At 47.6% G+C, this 17454-nt stretch overlaps 1 protein-coding gene across 1 annotated transcript in view; it reads left to right on the forward strand.

Moving 5' to 3' along the window:
* The window catches only part of LOC119105296 (transforming growth factor-beta-induced protein ig-h3), a 131775-nt gene that overhangs the window by 89810 nt on the left and 24511 nt on the right, over positions 1-17454 (forward strand). Inside the window, exons 10-11 of the mRNA XM_037228763.1 lie at positions 2352-2509; positions 4002-4301. Coding sequence (XP_037084658.1) covers positions 2352-2509; positions 4002-4301 — 458 coding nt within the window. The remainder of the gene's footprint in view (positions 1-2351; positions 2510-4001; positions 4302-17454) is intronic.

The raw sequence follows: 17454 nt of genomic DNA on the forward strand, positions 1-17454 counted from the left end.
CGTGTTAGCCGCGACTTGACGCATGATAAAATTATACCGAGGCGTGTATGATATATTTGTGAGCGATGCCTGCACGTTTTTACTTGCGAGCGGTTCCCGTTGCTGGTTTCGTTCGCTATTTCTATGGCAACCTCAATAACCAAGCCAGACGTACTGTGATTAACTACGTGGTGACCAACAAGTAATCAAAATCAGCTCTGTGCCTGAAAGTTGAACAAATGGACGAGAAAGCGATGCTTGGCATGCTGTCACGACTTGTGTGAGATCTGCGGTATGCAGTCATGGGCGACAGCTTTGTGCGCTCAGGTCGTGGGACACGTTGCTCTTCTTTTTTTTCGGTAAAAATGACGATACCGGTATTTTCCCTCAAATTCTTGCCGCTATACTTTATCAAGATGCAGAGAATTTTGCGTGTCAGATGGCATATGACAACCAGCCAGGCATATACTTCCCCAAAATAGGTCAGGAGCTGAGCAGACAAAATAGATAAATCTACCCTCGAAATACAGCCAGAAATGTGCTTCTTCCCAAACTTCGCTTACTTTTTCATAAAGTTGAGGGGCTGGACTGCCCTCCCATCCATACTAACTAAACAGGAATCTGCACCCCACCAACTAGTCCAAAAGATGACGTAACTTGGCGCAAGGTGTCTTATTACAGCTAATAAACTCGCATGTGCTGTGATATCTGGATTACCATGAAGTTGATGGGGAAGTTTACTTGTCCAAGGATGCTAGGAGGATCTTTATTCTCAACAGCGCAACGAAAAGCGACTCAAAACCCAGAAAGGATATAAGAAACAGCCTCACCCAAAGTGAACCAACTCTGCTCCACTTCCACCGACGTACAAAAGCCGAACCAAATCCTCCGTACCATTCCCCCAACCGATATGTATTATGCCGTCCCTCTATTTGATTTGCCCGTGCATCCCTTTGTTGCACTTGCTGGTTTCTCCTCAAGAACACTTCGGTGGCGCCATCGCTTGGAGTGCCTCACCTGGAGACACTGAGGCCCGGTCGGTCCCAGTGAGTGCCGCCACCGCACCCTGTGACGTATCACCCCCTCTGCCCACCCTGCGCCCCCGCACCCATTTCAGTGACACGTCACCCTTTACCCCGCTGAGGATTCGACAACATTAGTGGTACAACAAAAGCTCCTATGGCAGGAGCGCTACGGCCTTACTTCTACTGCCGAAACATATACCTGAAATTAGTGCCATGTGACAACCCGCACTGCAAAAATTTGTACTTGTCATTACTTCCACTGCAAACACTTAACTATAGTAATTACATAAACACGACATTACTTGTACTGCAAAGACCTACGCGCAACATTAGTGCTACACAGCGCAATAGAGTACCTCAGCTAGGCTATTCTAAATCTTAGTGGTGCTGGTATGAAAATTTGTGTATTTATTATGCTACGTGATTTTGTCCATTTGTAGCGGTTGGCGTATGAGCGAGGGCTGTAGTTTGGGCAGCAAAATCTCAACGACGGTTATATTTTTTTAGTGGAAGTCATGTCGCGTTTAAGTGAGCACCAAGCCGGGAGCGTAGTCTCGTATTCAGTTGGGGACCACACCGCCCCTCATCCGTGATAGGAGTGTGTCACATTCCGGGCAAACGCCGTGTTTCATGCCTCTCGGAGCAGGTTTGGCCGTTTTTCCCTACTTATTCCCCAACACTTGTTTGACAACACTACCACAGCGCACCATATGTCTTTCAATAGAAACAATGTCGCGTGGAACTATTGTCGTTATAGGTTCGTCGATCGTAATGTTTGCAGCACCAATAATATATCGCCACCATCGAGTGGGCACGAACAGTATAATTTACCTCGACCAAGTGATCCCACGTGTTGGTTCGTTTCAGGATTTTAGTGAAGCTTGGCTATGGCTCGGAGTACTGCCGGTTGTAATTTGTGGTTTATAGCTTATATCACATTGCATAAATGTCATAAAGTACTGGTCGAAAAACTAAATTGCCTGCGGGTATATGTCGCGTATACAAGAAGTACTGTAGCGTAAAAGTATAAAATATGTAAGTCTTTACTTTATAAGTATTGACGGACATCCGTTTTGCGGAATAAGTTGTTTCGAGTGGCGCCTATGTCGTGCATAGTTGTTTGCATTAGAAGTAATGGTGTTTATGGATAGAGTCTGTGCAAAGTTTTTGCAACAGAAGTAATGGCCGCGTATAACTGATATCACAGCAGTCCAGCTGGCATGCGTCTTTGCCGTAGTACCGATGTCATGACATCCCCACCGAGGGAGGCGATGCCATTCTCCGCCTGTCTCGAACTCCCCTCCCCACCCCCCTCCGTGTGACCCCGTTTGACCCCCGTACCCACAGCGCGTCCGACGCTAGACACGCTGCTCCGACTCGGGAGCTCGTCTCGTTTCGCCTCGCTGCTGGAGGCGACCGGTCTCGCTGACGAAGCCAACGGGCCCAATGTGACGATTCTGGTGCCGCCCGCGCGCCTCCTGCCCAATCGCTCCTCCATCGGGAAGGTGAGTGTGCCGCCCTGGTAGTCGGAGGACAGGCAATCGCTGCGTTTATGGAGTTAGCCCTGGAGGCACCCTCTCATATGAGTCCCGGGAGACACAAGCCCATCGTGTTCGCGTGAAAAAGTGCGGGCATCATCAGCTGCACCGCATCCTTAGCTTTCATGCCCCGTGGGTTGTCAAGGCGCTTTCGTTGCCACGGGGAAGGCGCCGTCCGTAAGTTGACGGGCAACGCCATGGTCTCCGGAGGGAAGGGCGGGGATCACCGGCAGCGGGGCAGATATCCTGGCAACGGTGTCCCGGGTGTGAGCTATGTCTAGCATCCAGAGATTATTCCTTTGATGTGCGCGTTCGGCCAGAGGTCATTGACTGGGCTGTGTTCATCATTAGCTGGAAAAGAGTGTGCCAAGTCTTTGCGCCAGGAGAGCGCACTGCGGGCTCAGCGACATTGGTGACACGACAGGAGCTCTTACCGACAAGAGTGCTACGACATCAATTCTACTGCCAGTGGTTGTACTCGACATTAGTGCTACGCGACAACACTTTCACTGCAAAATTCATACTTGTCATTGCTTCTACTGCAAATCCTTGTGCGGTCATTACGTACACACGACATTACTTCTAGTCCAAAAACCATACGCAACATTAGCGCACTAGAAACCTCGTGCTTCAAAAACTTACACTCGTCACTACTCCTTCTGCAAAATATATACAGTCATTACTTATGTACACGACTTTACTTGTACTGAAAAGACTTACACGCGACATTATTGCTATAGCTAAGACTTCCAGTTAAACCTTAACGCTTGTGACTTGTGGTCAAGATCTGCGGGCAAGTTTTTGCCACAGCACTAATATCGTGGCACCGCCATTAAAGATATTTATATATTATATATTTATATAATATACATATTTATATATAAAACATATACATATTTATATAAATATAAATATGTATATACTTATATTTATATTTATATTTATACATACGGATATATATATATATATATATATATATATATATTTATATATACGCATATATATATATATATATATATATCAAGCGCAGTATTGATCAATCTCCAACACGTTTAAACATGCTCGTGGTATGCCCTGCAAATGCGACGATATAAAATACACCAACCCCAAAAATGTGTTCATTAAATGTACATTGGGCGTATGTGATCCGGTCCCGTTATCGTTATGTTTTCGTCGTCCTCCTCCTATCCTCGCCCCTCATATAGCGACTGAATTCGCCCCTGGTTCAGCATTTGTGATGGCCTAATAGTTCCTGTCAACTGTGAAAAGCTAATATATTCGGACACAGTCCATTTAAAACGTCCTCTTCTGAAGCTGTTTCGCAAACAAGAAAAAGAAAAAGCAAGCAAACAAGCAAAAAAGAAAGTGTCGAAATGCACAATGCACTGACGCTGAAAATCCAGCTCACCAGTACAAACAATAAGCAGAAGCACTGTCCTAACTGTGCACTTCTGCGCAGGCGCCGGCCGCATTGCGCTCCCTGCTGCGACGTCACCTGCTGCGCGGTGCTGCGCTGCTGGCGCCACCTGGCGGCGCGAGGCACGTCAGCACGCTAGGCGACGCCCGCCTGCTGGTGGTCGGCCGGCCGGGCGGGCGCCCGCCGCTGGTCCAGTGCCGCCCGCTGCTGGGCAGGCTCGAGCTGGGCAAGCCGACTGTCGCCGTTCTGGCCGTGGCGGACGTGCTGCCGCCGCCGGCCGGCGGCATTGCGGGCCTGATTGGTGCGCGGCCGGATCTCTCCAACTTCGCGGCCGTGCTAGAGGTGAGGGCACGGGGAGGGGGCGCCACTGGGGAGGGGCGCGGTACTTCAGTGGTCTCAGAAGTGTACGTAAGTGATCTAGCCCAGGCATCCCGGGGCGCTGCTCTTGGGTGGAGGCTCGCGGTGTCTGCAGGGATGTAAGGCGCGCGGCGCTATTTCGAGGAGGGTGAGGGGTGGGGCTCAGCGCGGAAATCTTTCGTGGGTCGACGTCAAGCGGCTCGATTGGCGAGCTGGCGTCGGGCTTTGCTGGCTCTGACTTCAAAGATTGGGAGAGGAGAAGGGTGTCTTGGCGGCGAGCCAGATGAGATGGAACGCTGAACAGTTCATGTTTCCTGCATGAATTGCTTCCAGACTTTATATTCTTCCAGGGTCCAGGCTTTCAGACTCTAGAACGTATGTTTTGCTCATTCTCCGCGGGCGTTGAGTCCCGAGATCAAAGAAGGAAATGAAAGAGGCACGCAAAATCGTATATTCCGTAACTTAAGCGGAGTAATCACCATGGCCTTCCATATGCAAAGGCACAAATTACGACCCAATTTAAGTGGTGAGTTTACAGGCGGCCAGCATATTGGAATGTCCCGGCCCTGCAATTGTTGAAATTAGACTCGAGCAAGTGCGGTGGAAACGGTGCGGTTGGAGCGCACTTTATTGCTTGCCGCTGCGATGTAGACTGATTTGACATTGCTATTGACGTCATTCTACACGGCGTCGCGGGTATGCCTGGCGCGGAACAATGAGAATGTCTGGTGTGTTGAAAGGTTTCGGTTCTGTGGAAAAGTGCCAACATTGTTAGGCGTGTGCTTTTGCTGCTAAGGATATACGTCTTCAATTTCAGGAAACGAGACGCTAGTCATTCCCCGTGCGCGTAGCCTGGCCACATCAGCGCGTTCCTTTGTTAACATGGCGTGGTGTTGATATGGTTCATACGTGTGCTGTATGAGTCAGAGCAGCTGGCAGATCGTTTACAGCTTCCAGAGTCTGGTAATGCGAGCTAATACGAAATGTTCACATTGTATTTTGCCCTCTGCAATGTCAGTGACACGTGGTGTCTGTCCAGGGCTCGCAAAGCGGGGACGACTGGAGCACAGGATATCAAAATTGCGGCAGACCTGATGTCCTTGATGGCAGGCTAACGTTTTACTGGTGCCCTTACTCCGCTAATGAGCAAACACTTACTGTTGAAAAGTTAGAGGTTTTCGGTGGTATGCTTATCATATTGATGAGCCATCATGTCTTTTTGGCTTTTTCCAAATATGAAATTCGCGCGACACTAAACACGACAAATTGACGTTGTGCATCCCTATCATCCGCTTGGGCGGCGGTCAATTTGACCTCCCAAAGGCCTTTTCTAAAATTATTTGAGTCGCGCTAAAAATTACACACCATAGGCAGTGGAATACCAGATCTTTTGGTACTAAAAATTAGATGCACCTTGCAAGGCTTCTGACCTGTGGCAAGCACGTCCTTATAAATCGTTGAATCTTATGCAACAACCGAGTGCGAGACGAATTCATAAATTGCAAGGCTGCTGACCTGTGGCGGGCACGTTCTTATGAATCGTTGAATCTCATGCAACAACCGAGTGTGAGACAACTCCATAATCTCCGAAATGGTCTCTTACACAATATGACACTCTTTTTTAGAATCACCACAAATTTAATTGACCTTGGGTCCGGTATGAGGTGAAACCGAGGCCGTAACCTTGCTTTTTTACTGGAGACCTTGCGTTAGCGGATAGTTACTGATGCTCATACATAATTTTTTTATAGCATAGATCGCAGCAGACATCATCCATGGGCTTCTTAAAAGCCAGAGTAGGTCACTGACCTAATATGACTCGGATCAACCGTTTGTTTTGGGAACATAACTTCTTGGATAATCCTTATCGCTGATTCAACTTAAAAACTCGAAATAGTTTCATCGGTTTTTGGTCAAAATAGCCTTCTAAATGTCAAGCAAGACCGCTAGCTACTGACCTTTGATGGCAACAGATATTCAGATTGAAGGCAGCTGCATGAGGGGGTCTGGAGACACTTAAGATACCAATCTAGATACTGACCTTATTCGACCTTATTTCACTCAATGGCGCAGACCAAATGGTCTCAACGTTCGGCGCCAGTGAGGTCACATCAGAACTAAACCACTGCGTGAGTTTGTTGTCTCTGGCCTCCTTACTTTTTGGGATCTCAGATGGGTCAAATCCATCCTCACTCTCCCGAGCGTGTGTATTCAACCGACCACCCGAGCGCGTGCTTTTTTAAGGGGCGTGTCCGGTAGTATTACTTGAACGCTAGCCATGCGATCACGGTCGTGCTATTGTCCAACTTCTCTGGGAGTGGCAAAGAAAAGGTCAACATCTTCCTCCCCGAACACCTGATCAGATATCTGACTACACTGTGACAGACGAGTGGGCGGGCATCTCAAACCCGCGCTTATCTGATTTGCCACTGACCGTCAGTCGATAAGAAGACAGGCATCCCCAAATCCACGCTCACCTGATTCGCCATTGACCGTCAGTTGATTAGCAGGCAGGCATATCCCAAACCCGCGCTCCCCTGGTTTGCCACTGACCGCCAGTTGATAAGCAGCCCGGCAGCCAGTTCGATAAACGGTGGTCATGTCACGGCGCTACAGCACGCGGTAAAATTGGTCAACAAATATTTGCCGCGGAGTTGGTGTTGCTCTATATGGTCCTGACGCGTGCGCTAGAAATATCGGTGAGATGAATAGAAGACCTCTGCCCCTTTCGGAAAGGAGATCACTCGGGCAACATGCCGTGAAAAGTTGTTGTAGTGGTGGCCAAGTGTGAACGGTGCGTGGCACAAGTTACCATTACTTAAGTCTTTACTTCAGCACGTATGGCAATGTGACCTGTAATTGTTATGGTGTGGGGAAGCGAAATCTGAGCATATCTTTACGACCTTTTGCACACTAATTTATTGATAGGGCACGAATCTTTCTGGCACTAAAATTATATGTCGTTCCTGTGTTTAATAGCTTGATCGCTTGTTAATGAGGTTCAAAACGTTAACAAGGATGTCGAAGACCGGTGGGTAATTGCCTAGCCATAAAATACCGGTTTAATGGTTTTCTTATGCCCTCACTGCAGTCAATCTGAACTTAACGAGGCACAAGTTGTAGATTGGTACTCGATGCTACGAACTGCGGGGTACGGAATATGACCCTATGACGCCCCAGTTATGTCCCTCTTAACAACTTTGGGGAGCCTACATTCAAACGACGCGCTGTTCAAAACTCCTCAATCATATCGCTCGCCTTCCACCGCCAAAATTATGTGATTGGATGCCTGGCAGGGGTCGATAACCAATCAGGTTCAAGGTAGATTGTCGACCACCAGGTGGCGCCTCATTATCGGGACATCGTCGCCCGGTGATAGACATGTGATTTGAGACCTCCTCTGATCAGACGCATTTGCAAGGGTATCCGTACCCAAAAGCTTATGTTACCTACATGATGATAACTGACATCAGTCATGGCTGTTGGATTAACTACTTCCATACGTCTCTTAGGAACACCATGCATAGTTTTTGCAGCCCTTCCCGGAATAACATATTGCAATGAACCCCAAGGCATTAGCCCATCCTTGTCCTATGAACTGGCTTTTGCAGGCCGGGAGAACACAGGGTGGCAAAAGTGCACTTTTTCGCCGGCCAAATTTCGGGAGGAAAAATTCTCGCTAGTGGCATATTGCGATATCAAATGACAAAATGGTCATTATGTCCATGCCAGTAGCGTCATCAGTAATTAGACTACCAGGGAAGGCCTCTTTCATCGCCCGCAATTTTCGATATCATGCACATAACCGAGACGTTCAATCTATACTATTCTTCAACAAATGTCAGGATAAGTGCTGCTGCTAGAAAAGCAGACGCACCTGCCCTAGACCATGAGATAGCCCATCACGACAGGAGTTTTCTTCCACCCTTGGGACTTGGCGGGCCCTCGCGTTTAAACTTGATCCACGGCTGGATTTGCTTTCCTCGACCGCAAAAAAAACAACGAAGTGCCTCGGTAGCCAGGGCAGCAGAATGCATGGCAAATTTCGAGTCAGTGGCAAGTGACACTGGGGATTTCGTCAAATATATGGGCCTCTACGAGACCATGCCCCTTGTGAAAATCACGTGTGCGCTTCAAATCTCATCTCAACAGTCATCAAACTATCCATCAAATCTGAGGCATGCTCCAGGCCCGGCACAACGTGTTTTGAACTGGTGGGCGACTTTCGCTGTGCCCCAACAAGTGTCCCAAACGATCCATCATACCTTAGGCGTGCTCCAAGCCCGGCACGACGTGTTTTGACTGGTAGGCGCCTTTCGCCGTGCCCCAACAAGTAAATGGTATAGAAACTTGTCAAAACTTCACATCAGGCGGCTAGCTCTCCCTGAACAAGGTGCTCACCCTGACAGGAGGGGAGGAGATGATGCGACCCCCCCGCCCCCTTCGGTTTTCTGAGGACACCAATGCGCCATATTGTGCAGTCTCGTTCAAATCTTTGGTAGCCCCTGGGGCATCGATTGCACGCATGTTGACACAAACAGTGTCCCTAGCAATTCTGGTTTCAAAGTAGCGATGTTTTTTTACGAGCATTGCAAGACGATTCAGGGCCAGAGGGTGCGGCGGTCGCCAAGCGACGATTCTGCGGACCGTGCGCGGAGGGTTGGCACTGTTACATGAGCGAAAAACTACGTTATAAATGTAGGCTCCAAATAGATGTCATTGTGTTCACAATTAAACAAGGGACATGCCTCTTACTGTTCCATGTAACTACAATGCGTAGTTTCGTGTATATGACCATGCAAAGGTGACATTTGCTTTTCAGGAAAATTTGATCTTCGACTTTGTTTGGCGGAGTCAATTAACAACAGAAGTCTTCTTTCCAACCAAGGGATATCATTAAAGACAATTTATCGTTTGTTGCTTTTTGCGAGGCTTCATCTTTCTTAGTTTGCAAACGTCAGAAATCCTAACCCCAGATTTGTGCTACGAAAACCGGCAAATCAGGGTAAGGGTTGCAATTTTTAGCTGCCATGCTTTTTTATTCATTTTATATATAAAGATCTGCATTTCAGACCATGAAAACATTAATTATTACAGCAGAATAACACATTTCATTGCCAGCATTCCAACATTGGTAGAAATATGATTAGCAAGCCAAAGTTGCCCTTTGCATGCAAGTAGCATGGGAGTCTTAGCTTCTATGCGAAGTTTGTCATGCATTATCCAGGGGTATCAATCCAAATCAATTTTGGGGCACCACCCAATATCTATGTTGGTTGGGCCCCTCAATGCTGATTCCTTCCATGCCCACCACACCCCACACCCCAACCAGCATTTCTAGCTTGAAAATTACAAAAGGTATGAGGAAAAAAACTAGCCATAATACACAACCACCTTCTCTGGTCAGTAATGTATTGGTCATGACCCATGTGTTACCTAGTTTCCCCTGGCACTCCTGTCATTATGCCACCACCACACAAACAGGATTGATTTATGCTATCAATGTAGGCTGCATACAGGGTGGGCTGCCTGCCTTCACAACATGTACTTAAATGTATGAAGTGATTATGTTAATGGCTCTATAAAGGCAAGTTCACAATTCAGTGTTAGCAAAAACTGATGAAATATACCATATTTGCATCCATGTTATGTCATACCCATAAGTGCAAAGAAAAATACACATGAATGAGCAGTACTGAATATATGACTTCCAGAGCTTCTTTGTTACAGCAGGGGTGCTGTTATTAGGAAATAGCCAGCATTGTCCTCAGAGACAACCAAATACCAACCTTCCACTGACCTCATGGACAGTTGGACTACAATGCCATAAAACCTCCTGTTACTTGAAGCAAAACTCTTGGTGAAGGGGGAGATGGCAATGCAACCTGTAGCCCCCCCCCCCCCCGCTCAGTTGCTTACATTTGCTACACCACCCCACTCCCCACTTTCGTTGCCTTCCCATAACCTACATTATTGGCTATCTTATAAATTTCCAGCAACCAAAACTCATGTTTGCAAAATGTTCAACTGTGAATAATTGTTTAAATGCTATCAAAACATTGATGTAATAATTGCATTTCAAGCAGGGGCATAGTTTTTGGAGATAGGTTAAGGAACAGTGAAAAATTGTGCAATGTAACCCAATCATGGATGTATCTCAGATTAGCACACTTTTTATGAACTTGAGGGGTGGGGTTGGGGCCCTAAAGTGAAAAAGTAGGAATACTCCTGATTTTATGATTGATGTGACTGGAAAACGGTTCTCAACCATGACAACAGCGAAAAAGGCATGAAGTGGCATTTAAGAAATACTATCACTTCCTGTTTTTCCCCTTCATGAGGAAATCCGTTAGACTTCAGCATCGAACCCACGGTTCTCTTCAAAGGAAAGAAGGCTGGTCGCTTGTGACTTCTTCAGAGAGTCAACAGCCTTTTTGCTGCATTGAAAAGGCGGTTTGATAATCACAGATAAGTTTCTACCTTGAATGGATCATCCAACCGACGTACCCTGAACCGTCAATATCACTCACCGCTGAGGAAAGGATGCTAAATGGCGGCACTGCCGAACGAAGTGAGCAAGGTAAAAAATTAAAACCCTAGGCAGGCATTCATGACACGGCAATGCGAATGCCGCTTAAAAAATTGCAGTGCATTGAGAGTCACCGCCCACCTCATATTAGTCACATCGCAACGATTGAAACATGCCCTTGCGACCAGAGAAATCCCCATATCTGGATTTTTCGGTGATTTATACTGTCTAGTTCTGGACACTCAGGGTCGGCTGTTAAAAGCAGCGAATGGGCCGAGCCATAGGAAATACATCGATTTGTCGCCGACCTGTCACCAACTCGGCCGAGCAACTAAAAATCACAGGATATTTTTGTCGCCGAGCTGGAATGAAACGTAGAAAAGACACCATGGTGCTGTAAAGTACGGTAAAGAGTAGAGGCGCAACATCTATGTATAGGGGACCTTACGTTGTCCTTCGCATAGTGTGCTGTGTTTTGTTGTCTTGGCCGTCATCAAAATTTAACGTCTAAAAAATTTGGAACAAGCTTTGCTTGAATGTGTGCATTTTTGTCGCCGACCTTATCCACCAAGTCGGCAGGTATTCCACCCTTGGGGAAACACATGGTCATCGAAATATTATAAGGAAAGTACGATGAGCACATGACTTATGAACGTATGAAGATAAACGCAGAGGATCCAACTTATCCGTCATCTGCAGCTTTTACATTTTATTAAAATGGAGCTTACGGTAGTTGTACATTTGCGAGGAACATGAGTCATAGATATAAGACAGTAGTAATAGCCTTATTCCACGTAGAAAAAAACAGGAAAATGGAGAGACAGATTCGTTGACATTTCGGCAACATGTTTTTATCGAAACGAATAGCAGAAGTAATGAATAGTAGTAGCAGTAGCTAGTGCTATTTGTTTCAATGAAAGCATGTTGCCAAGATATCAACGTATACATATCTCCAGTTTCCTGTTTTTCTACGAGGAGAATGGAGCTTATTTACAGTTTCCCCTCACAAGGCTAGTCACATCGCCCGGCATTGTCCATAAGATCGGTCTCCAAAGGTTGCATAATCTCTGCCGCCCCGAATGGCAGCAAAACAGAGCGATTGAGGCTGCTGAAGAGACATGGACCGCATGTGTATCGACAGTTGTTCTAGCAGCACAACAGGCTGCATTGCCCAGTTGCAACCAGCAGAAACAGTCAGGCCAGGACAGTAGATGTAGGCGAAAACAGACTAGCTTAGGCTGTAAACACGTCGGTACCGTGAACACGGAGGTGGCACGCGTATTGAATTTGACTCTTCTCTAAGCACAAAAGCATTACTCCAAACGGGCAGAAGCCACAGGGCGTACATAAATGGCTGGTCCGGATCGGACTGGGGAAAGCGAGGTCTGGGAGTCCAGACGCGCCTGCGGGACACCACAGGACAGGGTGGGACAGGATTGAGCAGGTCATCGTATCTTGTCTGCCTGCCGTCTGAAAAAGGCTGGGCCCGAATGGATGGCTCTGGACGTTATTTGTTATGTTCAATCCTCTCTCTCTTCAGTGAGACGTGTCCAATCTGAAATATATCGGACCGTACAGGGCAGAACAGGACAGGACAAGGCAGGGCAGGGCAGGGAAGTGAAGGGCAGGGCAGGGCAGGGCAGGGCCGGACAGGCAGGACAGGCAGGACAGGACAGGACAGGACAGGACAGAACAGAACAGGACAATACATGACAGGAACCAATGGTCCATGGCTGGTCAGAATATGGCGGACCAGCATAGGAGACGACCATCCATGACAGGACTGTGGACATTATGCAAGACAGGACACAAGACGACATGGAAAAAGATAACACATAAGACGGCTGATAAAACAGAACACACAGAACGAGGCAGGCAAAACGAAACTGGCTAAAATGAGGGAGAGGCAACGCAGACGCCGTTCATATGCATGTGCCTTTCGGCTGTGTCGTAGTTAGCTTCATCCCTTCATCCTTCCTTCATCTTTCCATGCCTTCATCCCCACAGTCCAACTCTTGCGCCTCTCCCCCCCCCCTCTCTCTTCCTAACCCTGGCGAAGCTCTCCTGGACACACACACATACACACACACACACACACACACACACACACACACACACACACACACACACACACACACACACACGCACAGCACACGCACGCACGCACGCACGCACACACCACACACACACACACACACACACACACACACACACACACACACACACACAACACACACACACACACACACACACACACACACACAACACACACACACATGCTTGTAAGACCTAGCTTAGTGACTCCGGCCGGCGTGTGACCAGACACCATCCTGGCGGGCCCAAGCAAAATGTCAAGGTATGCTTACGAGGACGATGAAAATATACTACAGGGGGTTTTTGAGGGTGACCATTGCAATGGTGCCATCTATGTTAGTCTCCAACGAGATTTACATTCTGCGTGTAAGCACCAGCTTGCCGCGTGCTGCGCTCCGCTGGGTGAGTAACGGAGTGGTAGACAGGTGGGCGGAACCCGAAGAGGGGACGAATTGAATGGGTACTATTTCAGAACAGAAGCGGCTCCACGTACCACTGAAGGTTAAAAACACCGGCATGGAGGGAAGCGATAATTGAGTAGCACGCCACGCCGGCGGTGGTCAGGAGGGCGGGTGTCATCAAGGGGAGGGGACGGAGATAAGCGGTCGGCAGACAACTGTAGCATTCCGAGGCGGTTTGTCAGTGGAGGGGGAATGGCGAACAAGGTGCAGCGGATCGCGCGGGCTTCCATCCGTTGTCACTCAAATAGCGCAGGGGTTATTTTCAACCATAAATTCGTTGCATTAAGATAGCGTTACATTAGCTCTTAATGTTACCAAGCCGTCATTTAAACTGCAAATGCATTGTCATTGTTTAAATGTACATCATCCGGACTGTAACAAGCAAAAAAAAAAAAATGTAGGCGCACGACCCTGATGCCATGCGAGTTTGCATGCAGTTTTAATTTAAGTGTGTTTGAAGGCAATATCCTCGCTTTCGATGAGCAAGTGAGCGGTGCACTTGTTGCATTTGCACATGTGACGCAAGCGCAGAACCGGAGCCAGCATATCTCCTAAAGGGAGAATCTCCTACACCATAGGGAAAGATAAAGGAAGTGAATACTTACTGAAGGATTAGTGGCAATTAGGACAGATAAATATGTGACACGAACTGTACGTTGTAGGCCATGCGTTCCACAACTGCGGAGGGAATTTTCTCCAGAGGGGGAGTACACTAGTCCTCTGGAGTCATTCGGATGTATCCAATGGTCTCTGAGTCAAAAAAGACGGGCGTCCACGCAACACCAATAGGTCGGCACTGACTGAAAAGTGATGTTGCCCCATGCATAGCCATGTACCACATGCAGTAAAACGAAATGAATATGGCGTAATGGCCAAACCGAGGGGCACATTACCGCTCAAATTAAATTTTCACGCACAAGCGATGTATCTGGAGTGATTCACTCTGTGACCTTATTTGTGCTACTCGAAATGTAATCGATGTGAACACTCTTTTGATCTATCAGCCCTTAATGTGATTCGTTTCACCATGTCCCTTTTTAACACAGATATCGTCAGAGACCTAATTTCCGTATGAAAATTTTTATATGTTCCAAAACTAGGATAACCGGTAACAAAACCCATCATCCTCTCACCAGGCCTATGGAAACAGCCGATGAAATTGCTATTTCAGTAGGTTGGTTTTGTTACATACGATTTCTCCATTTCACAGCTTCTAATGTAGTCGCTAATGCGGAGTTTGTTTTACGTTTAACGCGACCAATATCTAAGCTTTGTGCTAAGCTCGCTGACACTGTTCGGAGAGTTGTAACCGGTCTCGCTGATTTTCTTGGGCACTGTAATACCTGAACACAGAGTTGTGACAAAATGGGGTGTTTTGTTATGGACAACCACCATGGTTTTAAGCCGCGTGGGGAACAGATCATAAGAATACACGGGCATCGTAATTGGTCTGACACACTTGAAGCACACCAAACCGAAACCCGTTCTTGCAAACATTGCTTGGGTGTTCCTGTCGTCGTGGCTATCGTCGATGCCGGATATCGCTGTTAGCGGCCGTAACGTCACACAACTTAACAAAGACAAAACTGCTAACATTTAGACGTACGAGTAATCGGTGGCAGGCAAAAACACGGCGGCATCAGTAACGTCTTGAGGTGTCTTATTTGGCTTGACGCGCACAGCCTTGTCCAGTATTGTAGAATATATGTCATTCACGCAACTGTGACCGCAGGTAGAGGTATCAGGTGACCGTAGATCGCCGATACTGTCGGCAACGCAGCACAACGCCAGTGCGAGACCCTAGATGCCATCTGGCACGTTTTAGCGAGAGTGTGTACGGATAAGGACCGTCATCGCCTTTGCTAGCATGGAATGCAGGAGTACGATCGGCTTGTATACATTGTAATCCTACGTAACCTCACATACCGATGGAAGAGAAACCTAGTGTGTGTGAAATTTGCAGCCGGTGATTCGTGTTGTGTGTGAGCATATTGCTGAGTTGTATCACGTACGCAACGGCTATAATCTTTTATCACGCCGATATCTTTTAATATCACGACTTACGGCACTTCAGAACCACGCAAGTTTGGATTTGTCGTGAAGTGAAAACTGAATCGGAATCGAAATTTTTCTTGGGCTGGATGAGGAAGATCATGACACGTCTATCTCACACGGAAAAGGACATAAAAGGGGATGCAGGCGACAGACTTGTCTTCGATTCCAATTATTTGAATTGGCTCAGGACCGGCTCACCAGAACCACATTCAGCTCACGACTCAAAGCCGTTCAAAATGTCTTAATTTGACTCGGACGGAAGTTTAAGTTATAAACTACAAGCCCTGGTGAATGTCAAGAAAATGGTTGCAGTTATATTAAGCTATCAAACATATATTGTGCAGCTTTTCTCATGTGAAAGCTAGCTTTCGAGCTCTAGTTGTTCAGCGTAGCCCGTTATAAAGTATTCGAAGTCTCCGTATGTCAAAGGCCTACCTGACAAGGTTTTTCGGGAGCATGATCACATAGGCCATAAGTCTGTCAGGTGTTTTAGGTCATCTAGAGAGTAGTCTTGTAGTTGTTTACATTGCAGGGCAACTGTGCAGTTTCAGCTCGTCGCTATGGCACTTGTCGTTATAATGCCAACCATTCTCTTTTCAAGCACAACTGCTGCCCAAGCAGGATTGCAATTTTCTATTCAACAAAAGTGGTGCAAGCCCCAGCTTTGAGGAAAGCCCCTCGAATTTATTTATTTGTCTAATTGTTTTCCGAATTTACCTTGCAGAACTACGCCTCTATTACCAAGACCTGAGAAACAGGGTTTCATGATGGTAGACTATCACAGGGGCAGAGGGCGGAAAAGCGAGACTCTCCAGAGCTCAATATCTTTGGCTGTGGCCGCGGCCACGTAGTCAGCTCCTGGACCATGGAAATAGCCGCCGCATTTGCCGTTTAGACACCTTGGCGGACAAAGCCCTTGCGGTTTTACCACAGTGACAGCTTATGTAGACTTGTGCGACGCACTGGTCGAGTCAGTGCTACACAGTTCGGCAGCGCCATGACAGGCCAACATCACCGATGTAACCGTCGAAAGCTGGGACCGTGGATGTGTCGGCCTTAACAGTGGGTGTGTTGACGATCAGTGACCTCAACATTGGAACGGAGCTCGTAACAGCGTCGCGATGGGTGAATCCGTTGCGCCGGTCCAACTCCGTTGAAATACCATGCGGAGGCCTCTACTGGAGAAAACCGTCGGTTTCCTTAATGGTTACTGTCCCATGGTGTCAGCCGGAAGAGCAAACAGACGACATGCAGTAGCAATGCCACCGGGCCATCGCTGCTGTGCTGTCCTCTGAGGCAGCACTGCCGGCCGTGGGCAGCAATGGCCGCCAGCATTACAACTACAGCACCTAGCACAGTGCCTGGTCCTACCATTGGCCGCGCTGGCGACAGCCAGCTTTAGACGAATGACGAAGCGACAGGCTCCATATGTCAAATACGGTAAAGCTATACGTCTCCTGGCACAGGTTGTGGCAGAAGTATTTTTTTGTAATAACTCGCAACACGTTCCATAGCACATGGGCCGCATCTTTAGGCCATACATGTTTTATGTATACATACATACGTATATATCACACACACACACATATATATATATATATATATATATATATATATAATAAGTCAAAAGATCGCTCGTACTCAATGTTTTAACTGGTGGTCAGTGACCGTATTCAATCTATTTTCTATTTCAACTCTGCTGAAGAGTTGGCGGCAAAAGGATTCGATCCTACACCTGGATATCACAGCGCTTGCATAGGCCTATGTCCTGCATGTCTGTCTTGCGATTCTATGGGGTCGGCGCCAGTGGTATGCAGACAGGGGGACGCCGCCCGGCCGGACCGTGGCATCTCCGCGACACCCGTGCACAAAAGGCGCCCTCCCCCGGTGGTGGTCAAGGGAGAAGGCGGCGGCCCGACCCCGACCGGCGAGTCGAATGCTCAGAGGCGCAGACCTCACGATTCGTTCGGTGCTTGCACTTCAGAAACGCGCGTTTTGC

This window comes from Pollicipes pollicipes, unplaced genomic scaffold, assembly GCF_011947565.3.
Source record: "Pollicipes pollicipes isolate AB1234 unplaced genomic scaffold, Ppol_2.1 Scaffold_6138;HRSCAF=7277_pilon_pilon_pilon, whole genome shotgun sequence".
In the NCBI taxonomy this organism is placed as follows: Eukaryota; Metazoa; Arthropoda; class Thecostraca; order Pollicipedomorpha; family Pollicipedidae; genus Pollicipes; species Pollicipes pollicipes.